Raw genomic sequence first — 24,055 nt, forward strand, 5'->3', positions numbered from 1 at the left:
GCTACCAAGGGATATCGCTCTATTTTGAGTAGAGGTGAGTTGATTTGAGTGCGTTGGTGGTGTTTTTAGGAGTCCTTTATTTGCTGACCTCAGGTTTCTACTTGGGGTATAAAGGTGAATGTAGGGGCTTAGCCAATTTTTCTGTTCTTCATATATAATTTTATGTAGGATGGAAAGGACTTTGTATTCAATCCTGTATTTTATTGGCAGCCAATGAAGTGATATAAGGGTTGGGGTGATATGGTCATGCTTTTTGGCACCTGAGAGGATTCTTGCAGCTGCATTCTGCAGGATTTGGAGAGGTTGAATGGTGTTTAGAGGTAAGTTGAGAAATAGAGAGTAGCAGTAGTCTATATTGGAGAAAATTAATAATTGCAAGACTGATCTGAAGTCATTATTTGAGAGAAAAGGTTTTAGATGACGGAGTGTAAGTAGTTTATGATAACTGTCTTTGATTTTTGTTGATATAAGGTTTTTAAATGAAAGTTCTTTGTCGATTATTACTCCAAGGTTGCGGGCATGGTTGGTTGGAGATAAGCTTGAATTTTGGTTCATGAGATTTAGCGACAGTGTATGCAGAGCGTTGTTCTTTCTGTCTAGTTCTATTAATTCAGTTTTGTCAAAGTTAAGGATGAGTTTTATGTTGTTTAGTATTTCCTTGATGCTGTTTAGGTAGTTTTGTTTAGGCTGTTTTGGCAGTTAATTTATATGTTTCTTCAATTGATTTTTTTATTGGAATTAAAATTTGAATATCATCAGCATAAATGAAATGGGTTAGATTCAGATTTGCAAGGAAGTGGCATAGTGGGAGAAGATATATGTTAAAGAGTGTCGCTGAAAGGGCGGATCCTTGGGGAACTCCAGTGTCTAAGTTGATTTTCTTTGATAGGGAATCATTAAGTAGTACTTGGTAGGATCTTTGTGACAGGTAGGAGGACAACCATTGAAGAGTTGTTTTGTTAGCACCAATTTCAGATAGACGATTAATCAGTATAGAGTGGTTTACAGTATCAAATGCTGCTGATAAGTCGAGGAGGATTAGAAGGTAACTTTGGCCTTTTTCGAAACCTTTGAGTACAAACTCATGCATAGCAAGTAGTAAGGATTCTGTGTCAAGTTGCTTTCTAAAGCCAAATTGAGAAGGAAGGAGGATGTTATTTTTATCAAGGTGGTCAGTGAGTCGAGTATGGACGATTTTCTCAATGATTTTTGCAATGAATGGGAGGTTTGATATGGGTCTGTATTTCAGTGGATTTTCTGGATCTAGATTATTCTTTTTTAGAATGGGTTTGATGATAGCTGATTTTAGGCATTCTGGGTAGTTTCCTTCAGTGAGGGAAAGGTTTACAATTTTAGTTAGTGTTTTGGTGATTGATGTATCGAGATTTTTTATTGTTGTAATGGGAATGGCGTCAATAGGGTGTTTGGCTGGGTTCATTTTTTTTTATGAACATTTGGGTTTCTAAGGAAGATGCTGTTTCAAAGTTGGACCAGGTTTTTGTTTGAATGTTCAGTAATTTCTGGTCTTGAGAGTCATTTTTTAGGTTGTTTTTTATGAGTAATTTGATTTTTTCATTAAAGAAGTTGGTGAAGTCATCACTGCTGATCTTTGGTGATGATAGTGATTGATCGTCTTGAGAGGTTTTTGTAAGGGTTTTTACTATGTTGAAGAGCATAGGGTTTTGTTGGTATTTGGTAATTTTTTTGGAGTAGAAGTCTTTTTTTGTTTTATGGATGAGTTTTTTATATTCTGCAAATTGTGATCTGTATGCGTTTAGAAGTGTTGTTGTTTTGTTTTTTTCTCCAGGATCTCTCTATTTTTCTGAGTTTCCTTTTGGCTGTTCTGATGTTTTTGTTGTACCAAGGATTCTGATTTTTTTTTTCTTTTACTGTTTTTGTTATTATGGGATGTATCTTGTCTGCTATTGTTTTCGTGATGTTGAACCAAGAAGATGTTGCATTTTCTATGTTTGATAGATCAATATTTGTTATTTCAGTCTGCAGATTTGCTTGAAGGGTTTCCATGCAGAAAGGTGGATGATAGAAGGTTTTAGTTGTGGGTTTTTTTTTGTTGAGTGTTTATGATATGAGAATAGATTTGTGTGGATGATAGAATGGTCTGACCATGGAATTTTAGAAATCGTCGTTTGGTGATTCGACCAGAACTTGGTATTGATGAAGATTAGGTCTAGTATGTGACCGGCCTTGTGTGTAGGGCCAGTGATAATTTGATTGAGACATAGAGATGAAAGTGCATCAATGATTGATGAGCAGGCAGGTGATAAGGGGTTAGAGTCCATGTGTAGGTTGAAATCACCTAGAATAATTATAGGTTTGGTAATAATTTGCTCAGAAAAAATTTAATAAGTGGTGAGCAGTTTTTTTTTAGAGTATTGGGGGGCAGTATACTAGGCAAATTTGTAAGTGTGCAGAATCAAATAATACAATTTCCAGTGGAGAACAATTGCTTGTTGGAATTGGTTTCATTTGTAGATTTTTTTTTGGAGATGAGCATTAAGCTTCCGCCTTTCTTTTTTGGTCTGGGTAAATACCAGAGATCATGACGTCATGCGGTGGGGACGCCCCCGAGGTTCCCACAATGACACACGTAAAGGACGGGGCTGCGCGTGTGCGCATGCCCTAGGCGACTCTAGGAGAAAGATGGCGAATGCAGTCGCCCATGCTGGACTGGGGACGCCGAAGGGGTCGGCATGGAGAAGCGGAAGCAGCCATCTTCCCAAAAGGAACCGATTCAGGCAGGAAAAAGGTGAGCAATAGAGGGCGCAGCCATCTGCGACCGACAGGCGCAAAAGTAAACATGGAGAGCAGGGCCAGTGCTAGGTTTTTTGCTGCCCTGTGCAAATAATTACTGTGCTGCCGCCCCCCCAATACATTCATTCTCTGTCCCAGGGCCACCAAAAAAAAGCCCAACTCCCTTCAGTGATACAGACTTTAAAAACTGACATCCTCCTCCCGTACCAATGGCTGGTGCAAGGGTATTAGGTGCCCCAGGTGAATCTTATAGCCTACACAACACGCCCCCGCCCCATTCCACACAGTTAAGAGTTATGCATTTGTATTTTACATGAAAAATATCAAAATACAGTATTCTGAGGAAAAAAAATCACATTATATTACATAATATTTACATGCACTGGCAGTGAAGCAAACCAGAAATCCCTGCAAAAAAAACACCTGGAACCCATATGGTATGAGGTCTATTGTAATTTGTGTTGAGTGTGGGCTTGACCCTCTGAAAGCCCGAATACACTAATACACTTTCTATTAGGAAAATGCCTCACCTCAGTCACACATGCACAACATAAACAGACCCTCACCAAATACAGAATAGAGCAACCATAAATTAGTCAAAAACTGAACTGGAAATCACAAGAAGCCAGGCAGTGCAACAATAAAAAAAAAAAAACAGAACCATCACCATTCCTCAAACATCAAACAATAAAATCAAGAAATAAAATAAATATATAATAAGGCTAAAAATATAATATTATTTCAAAAAAAGCTGATGACTAAAAGATCAAATAATTAAAAACTCAAATACAAGTTTTATTAAATGTCCCAAACACCAATAAAATATTTCAAAACAGCAGACACAGCAAATAACACCTGAAAAATAAAACTAAAAAGGATTTTAAAAATTCATGCTCTCCATACCTGCAAACTTTTGATTTCCAGTCACCCTGGGGTTGTTGTGGAGTAGTGGGAGTGGAATGCACAAACTTACTCCTCTCTTATATATATACATGCACACACACAAACTCATACACACATATGCTTCCTCTCAGACAAAACCGCAGGTGTCTCCAGCTCTTCTTTGGTTGGGATTTACCAGCAGCCCCAGCCCTCATCTTCATTTTAGCTGCTGGCAGATTGGAATCCACCTGCACCCCCCATTTTCTCTCTCACACACACACACCCATCCCAGGCAGCCTCCCATTCACTCACACATACATACATTCATTCCTCCTCCGCTGCTGCTGCTGCTGCTGCTGCCTGCCTGTACAGGGGTGGATTGGCCTATCGGGGGATTGGGCATCCCCCGGTGGGCCAATCGCTCCAGTCACGTGGTCTGCCGTGCGGGGCCGTGACAGAGCCACACTCGGCAGACCACGTGACATGTCCTGGGCCAGCCTGGGCGGCGAATACTTGGGCCGGTCCGACATCGTGAGTCCGCCGCTGTGCCTGTACCTTTTACTTTGTAGAAAGCAGCTGTTCTGCAGCTCCTCTTCCTGTGCTGGCACCACGATAATTCAACACTTGAGGTGCTAGCACTTTTCTGTATTCTCATCTCACGAGAATACAGGAAGTTGTAGCACATGAGTTTTCAATACCACGGGGCCAAAACTGGAGGAGGAGCTGCAGAAGGGCTTCCTTTGCTGTAGCTTCCTTTTCTTCTGCTGCCAGCGGGATCAGGTCCATTGGCAGCACCACTGACTTCCTCCTTCCACCTCCGGTGGGATTGGGTCCACCGGCAGCAGCACAGACCTCCTCTTCTTCCACCATCGGTGGGATCGGGTCCACTGGTGGCACCATGGGCCTCCTCTTCTTCTGTCACTTGTGGGATTGGGTCCACCTGCAGCAGTACGGGCCTCCTTCTTCCACCAATGGTGGAATCGAGTTTCACGGGCGGCTTCAATAGCCGCCTCTTCTTCCACTGCTGGTGGGATCTGGTCCACTGGCGGCAGCACGGGCTTCTCCCTGATCCCAATGCCACCCCACTGAGTGTGCCGCTCTGTGTAATTGCACAGTTTGTACACCCAGAGGTGCTGGGCTTGTTGGAGAGATAGCTCTGCCCCCATGACTTTGGATGATGTCACCCAGACAGCATGGCTAAATCATCCTGCTATCTACGGAAATACTGTTTACGGTAAGCAAACTTACTCTTATGCACTGGTTTCATTCATAAATCCTGGAATGCCCATGCCCAACCCAGACCATGCCCCTGCCCTGCCCCTTTTTTGGAAAAACATTTTGTGCATGTATTGAAAGATACGGGCATCTTTTAAAATCCGCGCAGCGCGCATTGGTCCAACTTCTGCATATATCTCCCGGCACTGGGGCATGCCGGGCTTTTAAAATTCACCCCATATGCATTATACTGATCAGTCCTCAAATGTGCAGAAGTCACTGGCCAAGTAAAATAAATATTTCTATATAAACCATGGAAATCTATCATAAGGAAAGCACACAAATCGTTTAGTAAAGATCATTAACTAATCCATATATCCTGAGGAAGAAAGGCACAAGGTTAGCCTTTTGCTATTTTTTAAGCATCAAGATGATTTAGATCTAAAAATGTAAATTAGGGTGTTTTATGATGTTGCTATAGTGGCACAAAAGAAATCTAGACCAGTGGTCCCCAACCTTTTTTGCATCAGGGACCGGCTTCAAGCAAGATCACTTTTCCATGGCCCAGCAGGGCGGGGTGGGGTGGGGCAGGGGCAGGGCTTTGGTCATATGGGGGCGGGGTTATGGAGGGGGTTGGATTTTAGTGCATACTTATCATTTAATTACCACGGTCATGCCAGTGCTGAAAGATGCACCCGAAAATGAGAGCTAAGACCTGGGCTAAGCTCAACACACAGGATTACATTTAAGTTCAGGACCCTGCCTTCCTTGCTTACCTAACGCCTGCTCCCATTTCCCTGCCTCTTACTTACAGCAGTCCTAGCACGGCAGAGATCCGATCTTTTATACCTGAGCTGCAAGGGGTAATGAGCTCTTACTGCATCCTGGGGATGCACACACACAGGCAAGCTCCCAGTCATTCTCACACTGAACCCCATGCAGGCTCCCAATCATTTTCACACCACTCCCTCCCCAACCCCCAGGCATGCACACATTCATTCTCACACACACAGACCCCCAGGCAGGCACCAATTCATTCTCACACACACACATACACCACACACAGGCAGGCACCTATTCTCACACATACAAACCCCAGGAAGACACCCATTCATTCTCATACACAGACACACCCTCAGGCAGGCACCCATGCATTCACACACATACACCTCCAGGCAGACTCCCATTCATACACATGCACACACTAAAGGCAGAGACCCCCTCGCTTTCTTTTGCCAGCAACCTCAGAGCCTCTCTCATTCTTCTGCTGCCACTGTCACTGCTGCCGCGTGGCTATTGGGGAGGTGCTGATTGCTGCTACTGGCACTGAAGCCCATTCTGCTGCCTCCTCTGTGCAGACCCCGTGGGCTTCCATTTCCTCCATGCTGATCTCATACATTGTGAGATCCGCATAGAGAAAGTGCTACTCTTGCACATTCCCAAAGATTACATGTGTCAATCAATAAAAAGTAATTTTTTTTTTTTTACATTTGCTGTCTGATCTTAGTTTTCTAATCGGTTGGTCACAGGCTTTTTTTTTTCCAACTTCCCTTTCTTATTTTTTTGCCAATTCCTTTTATATTGTCTTTTTTTCTATTTCTTTTCTCTCCATCTGTCTTCTTCCCTCAAACATACAGTCAGGTTCTCATTCTCACATGCTTTCTCTCTCTCTCACTCTCTTTCACACACACACACACACACACACACACAGGCTCTCACTCTCACATGCTCTCTCTCATACAATCATTCATACACACAGTCTCTCACTGGCACATGCTGTCTGACTCTCACACACACAGGCTCTCTCTCACTCCAACATGCTGTCTTGCTCAAGTACAGGCTCTCACTGTCACATGCTGTCTCTCACACACAGAGGCTCTCACATGCTTTCTCTGCAAACATTCAGGTCTTCACTCCCACACACAGTCTCTCAATTCACTCCCACACACAGTCTCTCAATTCACTCTCACACACAATCTCTAAACTCATCTCATACACGCACACATACACACTCTACAAGCCCTCAGCCTCTCTCTCACCTCTGGGCCTCTTCTTTACGGGTCGCCACAGGATGGGCTTTGCAGCGGCCCTGTCTTCTAGGGCCGCTCTGCTCCTCTTCTGCACGCGGCTGATGCTCCTCCTCCTTCCTGCCCGCGCGGCTTCGGCAACATTTTTCTTCTGGGGCCGCGCGGGCAGGAAGGAGGAGGAGCACCTGCACATTTAGACGCGACCTTTTTCTTCGGGCCGTGAGCTCCACTACAGCCCTGCTGATCTTCTTGCTGTGTGTATCTGGCACATAGCACAGCAATAGTTCACCACTCAGCCGCCAGTGGGATGAGCTCCACCAGCGGCCAGCGGCAGCTCGGCGCCCCCTAATACTGTGCTTCCACCGGCCCTGGGCAGTGGGCAGCATCCACCCCACAAAGTGTGCTCTGAGCCGCTGCAGAGCAGAGCACACTGTCAGTATTTAGTGCTGGCGCCGCGGACCGGCAAAAAAACCCCAACTGCCCGGTCCTGGACCATGGACCGGTGGTTGGGGACCCCTGATGTAGACAATAGGAAAGATTTTCTGTCAACTTTTCTAAGAAAGATAGATGTTAGACAGTCTAATAATGTTCTATCTGCACTGGATTAAAAAAAAAAAGGTCTTGGAGCACACTTGTATTTTTTCCATTGATCCAACTTATGGTTATTAAAGCTTTATCCCCTTTTGACACATTTAATATTCTCTCTGTAATAAACAGGAGATACGCTCAGAAATATAAATTATATTAATACACCTTCCTATTTTTAAGAATCACAGACCCCCCCTCATACTCAACAGCAATAGGAAATGGTGCCTGGTTCCAGAAGCAGCTGTCAACACGAGGGAGCTATGACAAAGAGATCCAGGAAAGAAATGGAGCAAACTTGGATAATAACCAGCTTCTCTTCCAGCAAAAACTGGAGGAAACACAGCGCCTTCTGGAGACACAACACCTTAGCAACCTGCAGGTAGGATGTTTTAAAGCTTCAAAATTCTATTAAAGCATATATTATAATTTTTGTTATTATTAGTAAATGAAATGATTCACCATTTTTATATACCTGAAATTATTATTAAGTGGTTGTTTATAGCCCCTAAATCAGTTTAACATTGAGCCGACATTCAAACAGTACTTAGCCGGTTAAGACAGACTTATCTGGTTAATATTTAGCTGGATAACTTGTGGGTGGGCAGTGGGCATAACATGGTGGCGCAACTTAACCAGATAAGTTATCCTGCTAACTAGCAGCATTGAGACATTGAGACTTAGCCGGATAAGTTATCCATCTATGTTAGACCTGCTCAATAGAAGGTCTGAACTTAGACAGATAAGACTTATCCAGCTAAGCAGCGATTTATCTGGGGATATTAAGCTGGATAGCCGTGCAGTTGGTTATCCTGTCTAAGTTAGCCAGCCATGGTTTGAATATCTAGTTATTCTTTATGAGGGTAATTTTCAAAAGAATTTATATGCATAAACTCTGGCTTATATACTTAAATCTGCTTTTGAAAATTATATGGGGATCCTCTGAGGAAAAATACTTCCAAAACACAGTTTCTTAGCATCCAGATAGATGAAGTCAGAACCAGTGGGTTATGTAAAGCTGACATCAACATATATATACTCCTGCAGTGACATCAGCTTGATAGTATTCTCCATCTCCAGCAGATGGTGGATATGCATTTCCCTTCTGGGGATTGCTTCAAGTTTTAGAAGAAGAAAGAAAGAAATGTAATTTGACCCACTCTCCTGCATGATACCAAATGGTCCCTCCCTCAGTTGAGAATTCCTGAGTTGATTTCTGTGGTCCCTTAGACCAGTGGCTGGTTTTGTAAGCCAGCGTGAACTTAGCTGTTAAAACAGCTGAAAGGGAACGGGTACAAGAAGTCGAACATGGCAGTGATGGTGTATGCCCTCTCCCCCCGCAGCCAGAGACCTTCTCTATACTCAGACCAGAACGGGCTGAGCTCAGATAAAGCTTAAAAAAAATACAGAGAAGGAGGGCTTTTTGTAGGGCTTCCTTCTTCCTCCAGTCTCCGTGCTTGGCGAGCCGATCCAATGTTCGTTCCCGCCCTCGAGGGAAGTTAAAGGATGCGGGCAGCCTGGCAGGTTGAGCAATCTTTTTGGGCTAGGCCCTGCTCTTAGGCTTTTCTCTCCATGCCGTGTGATGGGCCGCAGTGGCGTTTTCATGCATTTTTTCCTGCTCGTTAGGCTGCCCTCTTCTGGACCGTCGGTTTGTGCAAGTGTTCCGGCTGTGAGTCCAGATTCTGCATCCAGTTTTTGGATGCTTAGTTGGATGCCTGCTTGGGCGTCCAGGTAGTAGCAGCATCTGTGCTAGGTGTGCACTTAACTGTACGCAGAATTTGGGCTGCATTTTGTGCGCTTACGTTTTGGATGCCTAGGCTTGGGATGCCTAAATTTTGGAAGCATATATTTTACAGTGCGAATTTAGCCTGTTAAATGCACTGACAGAATTATGGCACCTATAGTTAAGAATCTTAAGCGCCTTTCCGTCTGTGCTGCCTGTCATTTTTGGCATCTCAGCCTGGACTTCCTTCTAATTTGTGCCAGTGCTGCTTAGAGGCTCAGGGAGAATTATCTTCACCTGATTTTACTAAGCCCGGTTCCTCCCAGCCTGATGAGGGCCTGGGTATCGACATGTCAGGAGGGGTGCCTGGCCTTAGGACTCCTTTAACTTGTTCGTCAGTGGGCAAAGGTAGCTCAGAGGGCACAGCACAGGTGCCTTCTGGTTTTGACATGGATCCTTCTGCCTTTTCTTGGGTGGAATTGTTTCAAGGATTGCAATCCTTTCTTCAGGCGCAGTCCTTAGCCTGACCAATCTTGCAGGGTCAGAATTGCAGGTGGTGACCTCTCACTCGCCCAATACTGCTGTTAAGCGCCGCAGTACGCCTAGATCGGCAGTAGATTTTCCTGATAGGGATCCGGACGGCACAGATGATGAGGCCGATCTTTACTCTCTGGAGGATGGGTAAATTCCTCCGGGACTGGAACCGTATAGGACTATGTTGCAATTCTTTCATAGAGATGAGTTACCTGCTCTGATTTCCCAGACATTAAAGATGCTGGGAGTACCTGGGGCCGATTCCATGTCTGAGCCAAAGAAAAATCCCATTTTGGTTTCTTTGCATAAAGCGTCATGTTTTTTCCCTGTTAGGGAGGCCATTCAAGAATTGATTGATCTTGAATGAGGTACCCCAGGGGCTAATTTCAGGGGTCAAGTCTTGCAAGGCCTGTACCCCGTGGATCCAGTGGCGAGGGAGTGGTTGTATTTTCCTAAAGTGTATGCGCCCATGTGTGCCGCCTCCAAGCGGACGACTATCCCAGTGGAGAAAGGAGTGGCCTTGAAGGATGTGCATGATAGAAGGATTGAGGTCAACCTTAAGCAAGTATTTGAAGCAGCTTCCTATTGTTCCCAAGTGGCTAGCTCTTGTTTGCTTCTCTCCCAGGAGGTTGATGACTCTGGAGTGAATTCCAGGACAGTTATGGAGCCAGCAGCTGCCTTTTTGGCAGATGCAGGCTGCAATTTGATCTGCACCTCAGCCAGAGGTGTGGCTTCGGTAATAATGGCTAGGCGTCAGTTATGGCTGAGAAATTGGTCAACCAATGCATCCTCCAAGGCTAACCTTACGAAATTGCCCTTTTAAGGATCGCTCTTGTTTGATAGTGAATTGGAGAAACTGGCCAATAAGTGGGGCAAGACCCCAGTTCCTTGGTTGCCAGATGATAACTCATAACCGCCTCAAATTCCTATAACAATGCTTCCATTTGGTACTGTGAATAATTTAGTTATTTATTTTATAAAATAAGTTATTTATTTTATCCCCATACAGTTCTTTTACTCCTCCCCGTTCATCTTTTCTTCCTCTCCCAGTTTTTATACCCCTGTTTTTTGTAACTGCTCCCCCCATGCACCAGTTTTGTTCTACTGTTCGATGCACCCCTTGTTTCTATGTAAACCAGCATGATGTGACCTGGTCATGAATGCCGGTATATAAAAAACCTAAATAAATAAAATAAATAAATGATAAGAAGCAGACACCGCGCTCTTTTGGCATGAGAGGTCGTGCTAGGGGTTCCAAGCGTTTTCATCCCTACAGAGGAGCAAACTTTCAGAGGACTGGATCTTTTAGTAGGTCTCAATCCTTTTGTCCCAGACAGCCAAGAGGGGACGCAGGCTCGGGTAGTGGAACCTCTTGAGCCTCCCAATGAAGGTTTGCCAACCCACCGCCGGGAAAAGGAGATAGGGGGTTGCCTCTCTCTCTTTTATCAGAAGTATGTCGAAATCACGTCAGACCAGTGGGTTCTGGAGGTGATACAAGATGGAGGTTCACAGTGTTTCTTGGGACTTGTTCATGGTGTCTCCCTATCACTCCCTGCAGAAGAAGCAGGCAGTGGAGTGTACATTGTCAAGGCTCCTCAATCTGAGGGCTGTGGTTCCAGTGCCCATGTCTCAAGAAAATATGGATTGATATTCCATTTATTTTGTTGTGTCCAAGAAGGAGGGCTTCTTTTGTCCTATCCTGGACCGCAAAAGGATGAACCATCATTTGTGGTGACTCATTTTTGCAAGGAAACATTGCACTCAGTGATAATGGCCGTGCAGTCCTGGATCTGTCCGACACATGCCTGCATATTCCCATCTTACTAGAGCACCAGTGTTTTCTGCGATTTGCAGTTTTGGGACATCATTATCAGTTTTGAGCACTGCCTTGTGATCTGGCCACCACACCCAGAACTTTTTCTAAGCCTGTGGTGATGGCGGCAGTGTTGAGAAAGGATGGGATCCTGGTTCACCTGTACTTGGACGACTGGCTGATTCGGGCCAAGTCTCTGGAAGAGAGCCTCCTGGTGACACGCAACCTGATCTCCTTGTTGCAGGAGCTTGGTTGGGTGGTGAACCTGGCCAAGAGCAATCTTCAGCCATCTCAGTTACTAGAGTATCTTGGTGTTCAGTTAAACATGAAGAATGGTAGGGTTTTCCTGCCGGAGGGTTGTATTCAGAAGTTGTTAGCACAGGTATGTCTGTTGATGAACACAATATATATGACAGTTTGGTCCTATCTACAGGTGATCGGTCTGATCACGGCGACCCTGGAAGTGGTGCCATGGGCGAGGGTGCAAATGCATCCTCTTCAGTGCTCCCTGCTGTCTCATTCGAACCCACAGTCTCAGGACTATTTGATTTGGCTCCACCTGCTGATGGAGGTCTGCTCTCAACTACAGTGGTTGTTACAAGCAGATCATCTAAGAAAGGGAGTTTCCCTAAAATCACTGGACTGGCTAGTACTCATTACAGATGCGAGCCTCCAGGGTTGGGGAGCTCATTGTCAGGAACTGACAGCACAAGGTCACTGGAGTAAACTCTTTCTGGAACATCAATCGGCTGGATGCCCAGGCGGTCCAGTTGGCATGCTTACAGTTTGGCGACAGGTTGCAGGGTCAAGCGAGCCAAATAATATTGGTCGATGCAATGACAATGACTTACATCAATCGGCAGAGAGAAACCAAGAGCCAGCAAGTGTCACAAGAAATAGACCAACTTATGTAATGGGTGGAAGTGCATCTTCAGGAGATCTCAGCCTCGCTCATTGCAAGACTTTCTCAGCAGGCAGAGTCTGGACCCAGGAGAATGGGTAATGTCAGACAAGGTATTTCAGCTAATAGTGGATTGCTGGGCCTTCCATTTCTGGACCTGCTGGAGACTTCTTCCAATGCACAGGTCCCTCGATTCTTCAGTCGCTTTGATGCACAGGTCCCTCGATTCTTCAGTCGCTTTGATGCTCTCATGCAGGAATGGCCGGAGGACAAGTTGCTGTATGCCTTTCTCCCATGGCCCATGTTGGGCAGATTGGTTTGGAGGGTCAAGAGTCACAGAGAGTTTTTGCTTTTGGTGGCACTAGATTGGCCCAGGAGACCATGGTATGTGGTTCTGCGAAGGCTCCTGGTAGACTCTCCCCTCCGGTTTCCAGCAAACAGGAATCTGTTGTGGCAGGGGCCTTTCCTTCATGAAGATCCAACTCGATTATGTCATACAGTATGGCTGGCCCTTGAGAGGCCTTGCTTGCTGAAGCATGGATATTCCGCTGTGGTAAGAGCAAGAAAGTTGTCCAGTTCCTTAGCCTACCTATGGGTTTGGCAAGTGTTTGAGGCTTGGTGTGAAGATCGAGGGGTGCTTCCTCATTCAGTTAAGATCCCACTCATTTTGTAATTTTTGAAGGATGGATTGAATAAAGAGTTGGCCCTTAATTCCTTAAAGGTACAGGTTGCGGCTCTTGCCTGGAGTCAGGTCAGGTGAATGGTGGTCCCTTGTTGGCTCATCTAGATGTGGCCCGTTTCTTGATAGGAGTGAAACACCTTCATCCTCCCTTGTGGTTACCAGTGCCCTTTTGGAGTCTTAATCTGGTTTTGGATTTCTTAGCTGGTCCAACCTTTCGACCGCTGTGTAACCTTTCTTTGAGGTTGCTGACACTGAAACAGTGTTTTTTGTGGCGATTTGTTCTGCGCATAGAATACTCGAGCTGCAGGCTTTGTCTTGCTGGGAGCCATTCCTTCGAGTAACTCCAGGGGCAAAACAGCTGCATACTGTTCCTTCCTTTTTGCCAAAAGTGGTCTCGGATTTTCATTTGAATCTGTCCATTTCCCCTGCCGTCGCTGGATAGGGAAAGAGCTACGGAGGAATATCACCTGTTGCAACCCATATTGTGAGGTATCTGATGGTTTCTAAACCTATCCAGAAGATGGATCACCTGTTTGTCCTCCACAGTGGAAGAAGACAGGGTGAACTGGCTTCATGGGCTACAATGTCTCGCTGGATTAAGGAAGTAATCACGGCCACGTATGTGGATGCTGAAAAGCTATTACCCAAGTAAACCCGATTAATAGCCGTTAATGGACTTCTCCTCCAAGAACTTATCCAAACCTTTTTTGAACCCAGCTACACTAAATGCACTAACCACATCCTCTGGCAACAAATTCCAGAGCTTTATTGTGCATTGAGTGAAAAATAAATTTCTCCGATTAGTCTTAAATGTGCTACTTGCTAACTTCATGGAATGCCCCCTAGTCCTTCTATTATTCGAAAGTTTTGGCCTCTGTTGGAAACAGGATGCTGGGCTTGATGGCCTCTGTTGGAAACAGGATGCTGGGCTTGATGGACCCTTGGTCTGACCCAGCATGGCAATTTCTTATGTTCTTAAGTGTAAATAACCAATTCACATTTACTCGTTCAAGACCTCTCATGATCTTAAAGACCTCTATCATATCCACCTTCAGCCGTCTCTTCTCAAAGCTGAACAGCCCTAACCTCTTCAGCCTTTCCTCATAGGGGAGCTGTCCCATACCCTTTATCATTTTGGTTGCCCTTCTTTGTACCTTCTCCATCACAACTATATCTTTTTTGAGATGCGGCGACCAGAATTGTACACAGTATTCCAGATGCAGTCTCACCATGGAGCAATATAGAGGCATTATCACATTTTCCGTTTTAGTAACCATTCCCTTTCTAATAATTCCTAACATTCTGTTTGCTTTTTTGACTGCTGCAGCACACTGAGCCGACGAATTTAAAGTATTATCCACTATGATGCCTAGATCTTTTTCCTGGGTGGTAGCTCCTAATATGGAACCTAACATCGTGTAACTACAGCAAGGGTTATTTTTCCCTATATGCAACACCTTGCACTTGTCCACATTAAATTTCATCTGCCATTTGGATGCCCAATATTCCAGTCTTGCAAGGTCTTGCAAGGTCTTCCTGTAATGTATTACAATCCGCTTGTGATTTAACTACTATGAATAATTTTGTAAACTTATGTTGCGCCCCTTCCAACCAGGGGTGCCACTCCTGAAGCGCCAATTTGACCGCAAGGAGTTCGCGGTCACCGACAGTGTAATGTTGTTCTGTGGGGGAAACTTATGAGAGTAAAATGAGCAGGGTACTAGCTTGCATGTGGGAGAATGTTGACTCAGAACGGCTCCGGCGCCGATCGCTGAGGCGTCGACTTCCACAAAGAATGGCCATCTGGGATTGGGATGGAAGAGACAGGGCCCAGAGCTGAAGGCTTCTTTAATCCTCTGGAAGACAGCAATTGCCTTAGGCATCCAAACTGGGGTGTTGGCCCCCTTCCTAGTCATAGCAGTGAGTGGGGCAACTATCGCAGAGTAGTTCGCAATGAAGCTCCAGTAATAATTAGTGAATCGTAGGAAGCTTTGTAATGCCCGAAGGCCTACTGGCTGAGGCCAGTCGCGGATTCCCTGAAGCTTCTCTGGGTCCTTTGAGAATCCATGATCAGAGATGATGTATCCCAAGAAGGGTAAGCGGTTCCGCTCAAACAAACATTTTTCTAACTTTGTATACAGACGTTGCAGAACAATGCGGACATGTTCATGGTGTGATTCTATATCCTTAGAGAAGATCAGAATGTTGTCGAGGTAAACGACTACAAAATTGTACAGGAGATCTCGGAAGATTTCATTCATGAGGCACTGAAAGATGGCTGGAGCGTTACATAGCCCAAAAGGCATTACCTCGTATTCGTAGTGGCCGTCTCTGGTATTAAACGCCGTCTTCCAGATATCGTTGGGTTGGATGCGTACCAAATTCTACGCACCTCTCAGATCCAGTTTGGAGAAGATTCGTGCCCCTTCAAGGCGATCGAACAATTCACTGATGAGGGGTAATGGGTAGCGATCCTTACGAGTTATTGCATTGAGACCCCTATAATCAATACAGGGACGGAGTACACTGTCCTTTTTCTTCATAAAGAAGAACCCCACTCCTGCGGGGGAGTCAAATGGATGGATGAAGCCTTTTTCTAGATTCTCTTTGATATATTCCGACATGGCCTGGGTCTCAGGCTGGGACAACGGGTACGTTCTGCCTTTGGGAGGCGTGGTGCCCGGCAGGAGTTCAATAGGACAGTTGAATTTGCATAATGGGGACAAGGTATCCGCTTTCTGCTTAGAGAACACATCGCTGAAGTCAGAGCACTGCAGAGGTAAACCTGGAAGAGTAACTGATTTCCAGACAGGTATCTCGGGGGATACTGGATGCAGACAAGTCTTTTGGCCTTTTGGGCCCCACTGAACCTACTTCAGGGACTGCCAATCGACCTGAGGTTCGTGGGGCTGGAGCCAGGGAAGCCCCAGAATTACCGGATGAGTAGAGCGTTTTAGGACGTAGAAGGATGTCTCTTCTTCATGGAGTAAGATGGATTGCCACTGTCTGCTGAGTAATGAGACCTGGAATGTGTTCCCCCTGGATGGAAGCAATACGAAGACTCACCTCAAGGAGTTGAAGAGGTATTTTCAGAAGTTTGACGATGTCTGTAATGAAGCTACCGCTTCATTACAGACATCGTCTGTAATGAAGCGGTAGCTGTAATGAATCGTTCCGGACCCCCCGCTGAACGACCTCCTGCAGTCGATCTCCTGCCGGCGCCATTTTCCGTACAGAAAACGATTCGCGGCAGGAGATCGCTCCCGGACCCCCGCTGGACCCCCAGGGACTTTTGGCCAGCTTGGGGGGGCCTCCTGACCCCCACAAGACTTGCCAAAAGTCCAGCGGGGGTCCGGAATGACCTCCTGCAGTCGAATTGTGTTGGTCTATGGCCGCCGCCATTTTGCGCCACCATTTTGCAAAATGGCGGCGCAGAATGGCGCCGGCTGAAGACAACACGATTCAATTGCAGGAGGCCGTTCCGGACCGCCGCTGGACCCCCAGGTAATTTAAGGCATTTGGGTGGGGGTTCGGGAGGGTGGGGGATTTAATTTAAAGGGTCGGGGGTGGGTTTTACGGGGTTTTAGTGTGCCGGTTTTCCTGCCCTCCCCCTTCCCCCGATTTACGATTTTTTTGACGATAAATCGGGGGAATTGGTATTGTATCGTGGCCCTAACGATTTTTGACGATTTAAAATATATCGGACGATATTTTAAATCGTCAAAAAACGATTCACATCCCTAAGCAGATAATATATACCATTGACACCGATCACAGAGATGTAGCATCATTAAGGACTAATAAAACTGCATCAACTCAGACTGTATCATTAACATGAGAACCAAAATAGTGGTATCTGCTAGTCAGTATGTAATTAGGTATGAACTAAGGGGTAGATTTTTAAAGATGCTATAACTCCTCAGTTGTAACTAACTTTTCAAGGAAATAATACAACTAATGTTATTTAAGCAAGCCTTGTTATTTCATTTACTAATTTTATGCATTCAAAGCAGCTCATTTCAATACAGGGTGGGTATTTAGGGAACGTATTATGTGAGAAACTTGTATGTACATTGCAGCTTAGTAAATATATCCTTATGTTTATACCTGAGGCAATGGCCCAAGGTCACAAGAAGTGGCAGCAAGATTTGAACTCTTGTTTCTATAATTTGCAACCCACTGCGCTAACCACTAGGCTATTCTTCCAGTCTGTTTTAATTTATGACTGATATTATTCCCCCTACTTGTTCATTACCTTTTGGTTTTGAGGTTTGAGTAGTCTCTCTTTTCTGGTTCATTTCTTGTATTTCACCTCTTACTATGTTTTAAGATCATGACCACTAGAGATTGCTAAATCTCTTCACTTGACAAGTATTTGTAGAATGTCTGTTTTTAGATTGTATCCTATACAAAAAGTGGTTGAATTAGCAAATGTTTGAAACTTATCAACAATAGCATTAACTGTCAAGGCTTTAATCCTGGCTGTTGTCTACTTAAGCATCTTTCATAAGCATTTATCTTAAAAAAATGTTAAACAAAGATCTATCAAAAGTAAAAGTACATTTTCGGCACATTTTGTAGCTACATTGTTAAAAAGAGCTAGCCATATGTGCTCTGACCCTTTATTTTTAAATTGCCTGGATCAAATCAAGTCAACCTATTAATTAAGGTAATATACAAAATGCATCAAAATAATAAAAATGTTGCAAGATCTGCCAAGCCTTCAAGAATAGTTTGTGTTACCCCAGATAATTTTTTAAATTCTATATCAAAACAGGTATAGGTATCTCTATGTTTTATATTGATGAAAGCTATTTCGAAAGTGGACCCTTGGGCCGGCGGGGTAGGGAACCAATGGGGAGGAGCCCCAGAAGGCCTTTCCGAGGGCAGGCAAGGCTATAGGAGACCCAAGACCCCTCGGGACCTTTACCACTACCAGCCCTCGTTCCCCACAGGTTGAGCCCTTGGATACTGGAGCTGGTTGGACTCACCTGGGGTCTCGGGCCAGAGGTAAAGTAGAGTCTGCAGGCAATGACATAGGCAGAGGGCGTACCTCGAAGCAAAGCTGGCCAGGGTCTTGGCAGGCAGTGTATCTCGTAGTCAGGCAGGCAAGGGTCTTGGCAGGCAGGGTATCTCATAGTCAGGCAGGCAAGGGTCTTGGCAGGCAGAGTATCTCGCAGTCAGGCAGGCAAGGGTCTTGGCAGGAAGTGTATCTCATAGTCAGGCAGACAAGGGTCTTGGCAGGCAGAGTATCTCGTAGTCAGGCAGGTAAGGGTCTTGGCATAGAGAAGCAGAAGACAGGAAACAAGTAACTGACGATGGCGAATCCAAACGAACTGGATCCAGGAGTAGCCATGGCAAGGCCTAAGAAGCAGGCCCTGCCTTAAATACCTGCAGGTTTGGGAAGAGGAATCCGGGCCCCTCCCGCAGTGACTCCTGAAAAGGGTCAGGTGGCATGCGTGTGCGCCTGGGAAGCTGGGGCTCAGAAGGAAGGCCAGAGCAGGAGCCGCCAGCGTGCTGTCCTGCAAGAGGCGTCGGCATGGCAGTCCAGAGGGAGGGCCGTGGCTCGTCAGCTGCAACCGCCGGCTGAAGCGAGGTTCCCGGTTCCGAGGAGGCGGAGTCGGCCGAACGGGTAGATGGGGGAGGGGGGGGGTCTGGCTGCGGTCCCATTCGGCTGACTTTCGCAACAGTATCCCCTCCTCTAAGCCCCCTAATTCTTGATTATTCAGTTACAGTATGAAGGAGATGCATCAAAAGGTCTGGAAGATGTAAATAATAGATATAGGAAGAAAATAAAAAATGCAAAAATAATTATAACAAACTAGTAGAACTATTATACAGTTGCTATTGGATTGACTGCTTTTTTCACATTAGTACTAGCCGAGGCACCACATTGACTGAAACTATACTGAGAGGTAACCCCTTTTCTTTTATATTTTTATTTATTATTTTATTAGTTCTACTAGTTTGTTATAATTATTTTTGCATTTTTTATTTTCTTCCTATATCTATTATTTACATCTTCCAGACCTTTCGATGCATCTCCTTCATACTGTAACTGAATAATCAAGAATTCTTAATTGATGAAGTAAAGGTATTTTTCATATACTTGTGTGGTATTTATATAGTTGTTTCCCAGATACATATTGTAAACGCTCATATGCTAGCATCACACACTTTGTGTTTCATATTTGCATGTTACCATTATATATGTCTGTTTGTAGGGCACCGCTCTACCCACCGCTCTACCCACTCTCTACCCACCGCTCTACCCACCGCTCTACCCACCGCTTCTGGTGGCCCATACGGGCCACCAGAAGCGGGGGTAGAGAAGATTGCGCGAGAGATTTGCTAGCTATGACCATTATGTAAGTATATATACTCATTCTTGTCACTTAACTATATATCCAGTTTCATTTTTGTTCACATGTTGTGTATGCTGTGAATGATATAATATAATGATATAAAATAATACTGTGAATGACAACTAATAAAGAATAGTAGAGTAATTTAGTTTTCTGAGTTGTTCTTGTAAACAACCAAAGGTCGAGCCTACAAATTAAAACAGTTATTTATGATTTATTTTATTTAATTTACAAGTGTTTATGTATTTGTTGTAGCCCCTGACGCAGCCCTATTGTAAGAGGGCAAAACTCAGTCTGAGTCGGGCGATTTTTATCTAAAAGATATTCAGTTTCATAATAAAGGATTTTAATTTTGGGACACCTTGGCTTCTAATTCTCAACATGTTATCCTTGCAGCCACCCAGACAGTTCCCATAGGGAAGACGGTGGTGCCACGCAGGCTTCGGAACCGAGTCTTGGCTTGGGGGTCACGATTCTCCTTCTGCTGGACACTCTGGACGGGCGAGAACACTGGCACATCTGTTACACTACTACTGGTGGCCCAGTATGTGTTCAGATGCTCACGCCTATGTGGACTCCTTCCCAACCTATGCCCAACAAAAAGCACCCACAGGCAAACCCTGGGGTCTGCTTCAGTCTATGCCTCCACCTAGTGAACCCTGGACACACCTTTCAACAGACTTTCTGGTGGACCTACCTCCCTCCGGAGGCAACACTGTTATCTGGGTCACCGTGGATTGATTTTCCAAGATGGCCCACTTTGTGGCTCTGCCCTGTCTTCCTTCAGCTCTGCGCCTAGCATAACTTTTTATCCAGCACGTTTTTTGACTTCACGGCCTACCTCAGCACATTTCCTCAGACCATGGCCCACAATTCACCACCAAGTATTGGCAAAGTCTCTGTAAGAAATTCCGCATCACTCTGGATCTTACTTCAGCCTACCACCCACAAGCAAATGGCCAGGCGGAGAGGACAAATCACTCCCTCAAACAATTTCTGTGAATGTACATCAATGCCCGTCAAAACGATTGGACTGAACTACTCCCAATGGCTGAATTCTCGCACAATTCTTATCCCTGCACTGCCACGGGGCCTTCCCCGTTCCAGATAGTAAATGGCAAGCAGCCACTTCCTCTTATTCCATTACCACTTCCTGTGCCCTCGCCGGCTGACCAGATGACAGCAGAGAATCTGAAAAACCTGTAGACATGGGTGCATAAGATGCTCCTCAAAGCATGTAGTTCAGCCAGGAAATTTGCAGATCGTCATTGCCGTGCCGGACCTCAATATTGACCTGGCCAAAAGGTTTGGCTCAGTACCCGGTTTATCCGATTACGGGTACCTTCCATACGACTTGCACCTCGCTACATTGGTCCCTTCTCCATCCTGTAGCAACTGGGCTCAGTGACCTATCAACTCCGTTTGCCAGCCTCCTTGAAGATCCATAATGCTTTCCATACCTCTTTACTAAAACCTTTAGTTCTGTCTTAGCCTTCCAGGAAGATACCTGAGGCTCTACCTATGTCCGCGGAAGAAGATACCACTTACCAGGTACGCGAGGTCCTAGATGTCCGGAGACAGGGGCGCAAGTGGAGTACCTGCTTGCTTGGGAAGGCTTTGGTCCCGAAGAAAACCCTCTACCAACATCCTTGATAAAGACTTGATCAGGCAGTTTCACCGGCAGGGGAGAAGTAAAACTGATACTTCACGCATAGCCAGCATAGCTCTCTGCTTCAACGGCAGGGGAGAAGAAAAACTGATACTTCACGCATAGCCAGCATAGCTCTCTGCTTCAACGGCAGGGGAGAAGAAAAACAACCAATAAGGGCTGAATAACATAGTCTGGGTAAAACAAATAAGTATGGGTGTAGCTTGCTTATTGCGGCGGTTACTACCCCTAATTAATCAAGCTTGATATTTCACTTGGATGCAGCTCCATCACTGCTCTCTACATTAATGGTGGGGGTGGAAGGGAAATAGAACCAAAGAGCTAAGAGAAACAGATAAGTATGAGAAAAAAAAATGTGTGAAGCTTGCTGGGCAGACTGGATGGGCCGTTTGGTCTTCTTCTGCCGTCATTTCTATGTTTCTATAATTCTTAATTGATGAAGTAAAGGTATTTTTCATATACTTGTGTGGTATTTGTATTTGGCAAGGCTATCCGCCATGTTTTTCCTGAGGGCCTCCTAGGGCGCTCGCACGCCACCCATGTCTTTATCCACGTCATGGCGGGAACCTCAGGGATGTCCCCCTCGAGTGACGTCATGCCATCCGGGTATTTAGCCTGCCTTTCGTTTGCAAACAATTCGAGTTAGCAAGGACTGGATTGGAATGCGTCCGGTCTGAGCTACTCTGCCGCTTCCATGCTGCCACTGGAAGCTCTCTCTGCCCTCCGGGGTATTTCATCTAACTGGGATACCTGCTCCTCGGGGGCCCTTTGCTTTCTTTCAGGTGCCTATCTGGGATACCAGGTACTTGCTCCTCGAGGGCCTGCGCTTCCTGCCTCGGTGCCTGTAATCCAACTACTTCTGCCTGCTGGGGTCTACATCTATACAGCTACCAATTTAGTGAGTAATCTAACCTTTATCAGTCTGTCATCTACAGCTCCGCACTGGGAACCTGCAACCGGAACTCCCTATACTATCGTGTGCTGCTAACATCTACCATTGTGAGACAGGTCTCCTCTGCCGAGGGTCCCTGGACTGCTACTACTGGATCACCTCATTACTGCCACCTCTGATGGTATCATCCAGCTGTATAATAAAAGACAAATCTCTGTGTTTGTGATTCTCGAGTCTAGCCTAGTACTGCGGCTCCTCACGGGGCTCCTCCCAGTGGGCGTAGTCATCACTGCAGTACCCAATAATCCACTCCAACACCTCAAAACCATAACAATAGGAGGTCGCAGAGGATCTCATTTATCAAGTTCTGGAAGATGGCGGGCGCATTATAGAGTCCGAAAGGCATGACTTGATACTCGTAATGGCCGTTTCTTGTGTTAAATGCCATCTTCCATTCATCACCCTCCTTGATTTGAACGAGATTGTACACACCTCGCAGATCTAATTTAGAAAAGACCTGGGCCCCCTGTAGGCAGTCAAAGAGCTCTGTTATCAGAGGCAAGGGGTAGTGGTCCTTGACCGTAATCGCGTTCAGGCCACGATAGTCAATACAGGGCCAGAGAGACCCGTCTTTTTTCCCCACAGAAAAGAAACCGGCTCCAGCCGGTGATTTGGAAGGACAGATGGACCCATTCTGGAGGTTTTCCCGGTTATAGTCAGTCATGGCTTGGCTCTCCGGTTCCGATAGCGGGTATACTCTGCCACAAGGAGGTGTGGAGCCCAGAATCAAGTTGATAGCACAGTCCGATTGCCGATGGGGTGGCAAGGTGCTAGCTGTTTTCTTAGAGAATACATCAGCGAAGTGAGCATATTGAGGCGGGAGCCCCGCCAGAACTTCGGAGCAAGGTTCAGGAGAAAGCTCGCCGGAAGCCAGGAAACATTTAGGGTAGCAGGAGGAACCCCAGTGGTTGACTTAGAGAGACGTACAGTCGATCTGAGGATTACACTGCTGCAACCATGAGATACCCAGACCCACCGAGTGAATGGCCTTCTGTATGACGTAGAAGGAGATGTGCTCATGATGCCCAGATTCTGCAAGGCACTCCAGCGGAAGGGTTGTATGGGTGATCTGACCTGGCAAGGGCTCTCCGTGGATTGATGAGAGAACCAGTGAAACAGGACAAGGCTGAGTGGGAATCAATAACTGGTTCACGATCTCTTGCATGAGAAAATTCACACCGACCCCTGAATCCACCAGAGCCAGGGTAAGAAGGCTGCAGTCTTGGAAGGTCATGTTGCATCCGTCGGTCTCAGATGGCTTCGATCTCTGTGCCTCACCTTTCTTCCTTCTCTCTCCACAAGCCTAGGGAAAATGGCTGCTGCCGCGTCATCATGCCGCTCTCTCCAGCGACCCTGGAACGACTACAGCGACGGTGTTCGCCATGTTTCTCTTGAGGGCCTCCTAGGGTGCGCGCGCGCACGCCACCCACATCTTTATCCACGTCATGGTGGGAACCTCGGGGGCAGCCCCTCCGAGTGACGTCACGCCATCCAGGTATTTAGCCTGCCCTTCGTTTGCTAACAAACTGAGTTAGAAAAGATTGGATTTGCCTCCGGTCTAAGCTACTCTGCCGCTTCCTTGCTGCCGCTGGAAGTTCTCTCTGCCCTTTGGGGCCATTCACATCTAACCTGGGTACCCGCTCCTCGGGGACCCTATGCTTTCTTTCAGGTGCCTATCTGGGATACCGGGTACTGCTCCTCAAGGGCCTGCTCTTCCTGCCTTGGTGCCTGCAAAACAACTATTTCTGCCTGCCAGGATCTTCAGCAAATACAGCTATCTATTCAGTGAGTAAACTAACCTTGTCAGCTTGTCTCACCTCCAGCTTCAGCGCTGCGAGTCTACATCCGAGACTCTCTCTTCTACCCAGCGCAGCCTACCATCATTGGAGTGTGGGACGGGTCCAATGATGGTAGGCTGCGCTGGACTACTCTACT

At 45.9% G+C, this 24,055-nt stretch overlaps 1 protein-coding gene across 3 annotated transcripts in view; it reads left to right on the forward strand.

Moving 5' to 3' along the window:
- The window catches only part of CEP126 (centrosomal protein 126), a 418,124-nt gene that overhangs the window by 119,356 nt on the left and 274,713 nt on the right, over positions 1 to 24,055 (forward strand). For all 3 annotated transcript variants that reach the window (XM_029602400.1, XM_029602402.1, XM_029602403.1), the window contains exon 5: positions 7,665 to 7,863. In XM_029602400.1, coding sequence (XP_029458260.1) covers positions 7,665 to 7,863 — 199 coding nt within the window. The remainder of the gene's footprint in view (positions 1 to 7,664; positions 7,864 to 24,055) is intronic.

The sequence above is a fragment of the Rhinatrema bivittatum genome, chromosome 5 (genome assembly GCF_901001135.1).
Source record: "Rhinatrema bivittatum chromosome 5, aRhiBiv1.1, whole genome shotgun sequence".
NCBI lineage: Eukaryota > Metazoa > Chordata > Amphibia > Gymnophiona > Rhinatrematidae > Rhinatrema > Rhinatrema bivittatum.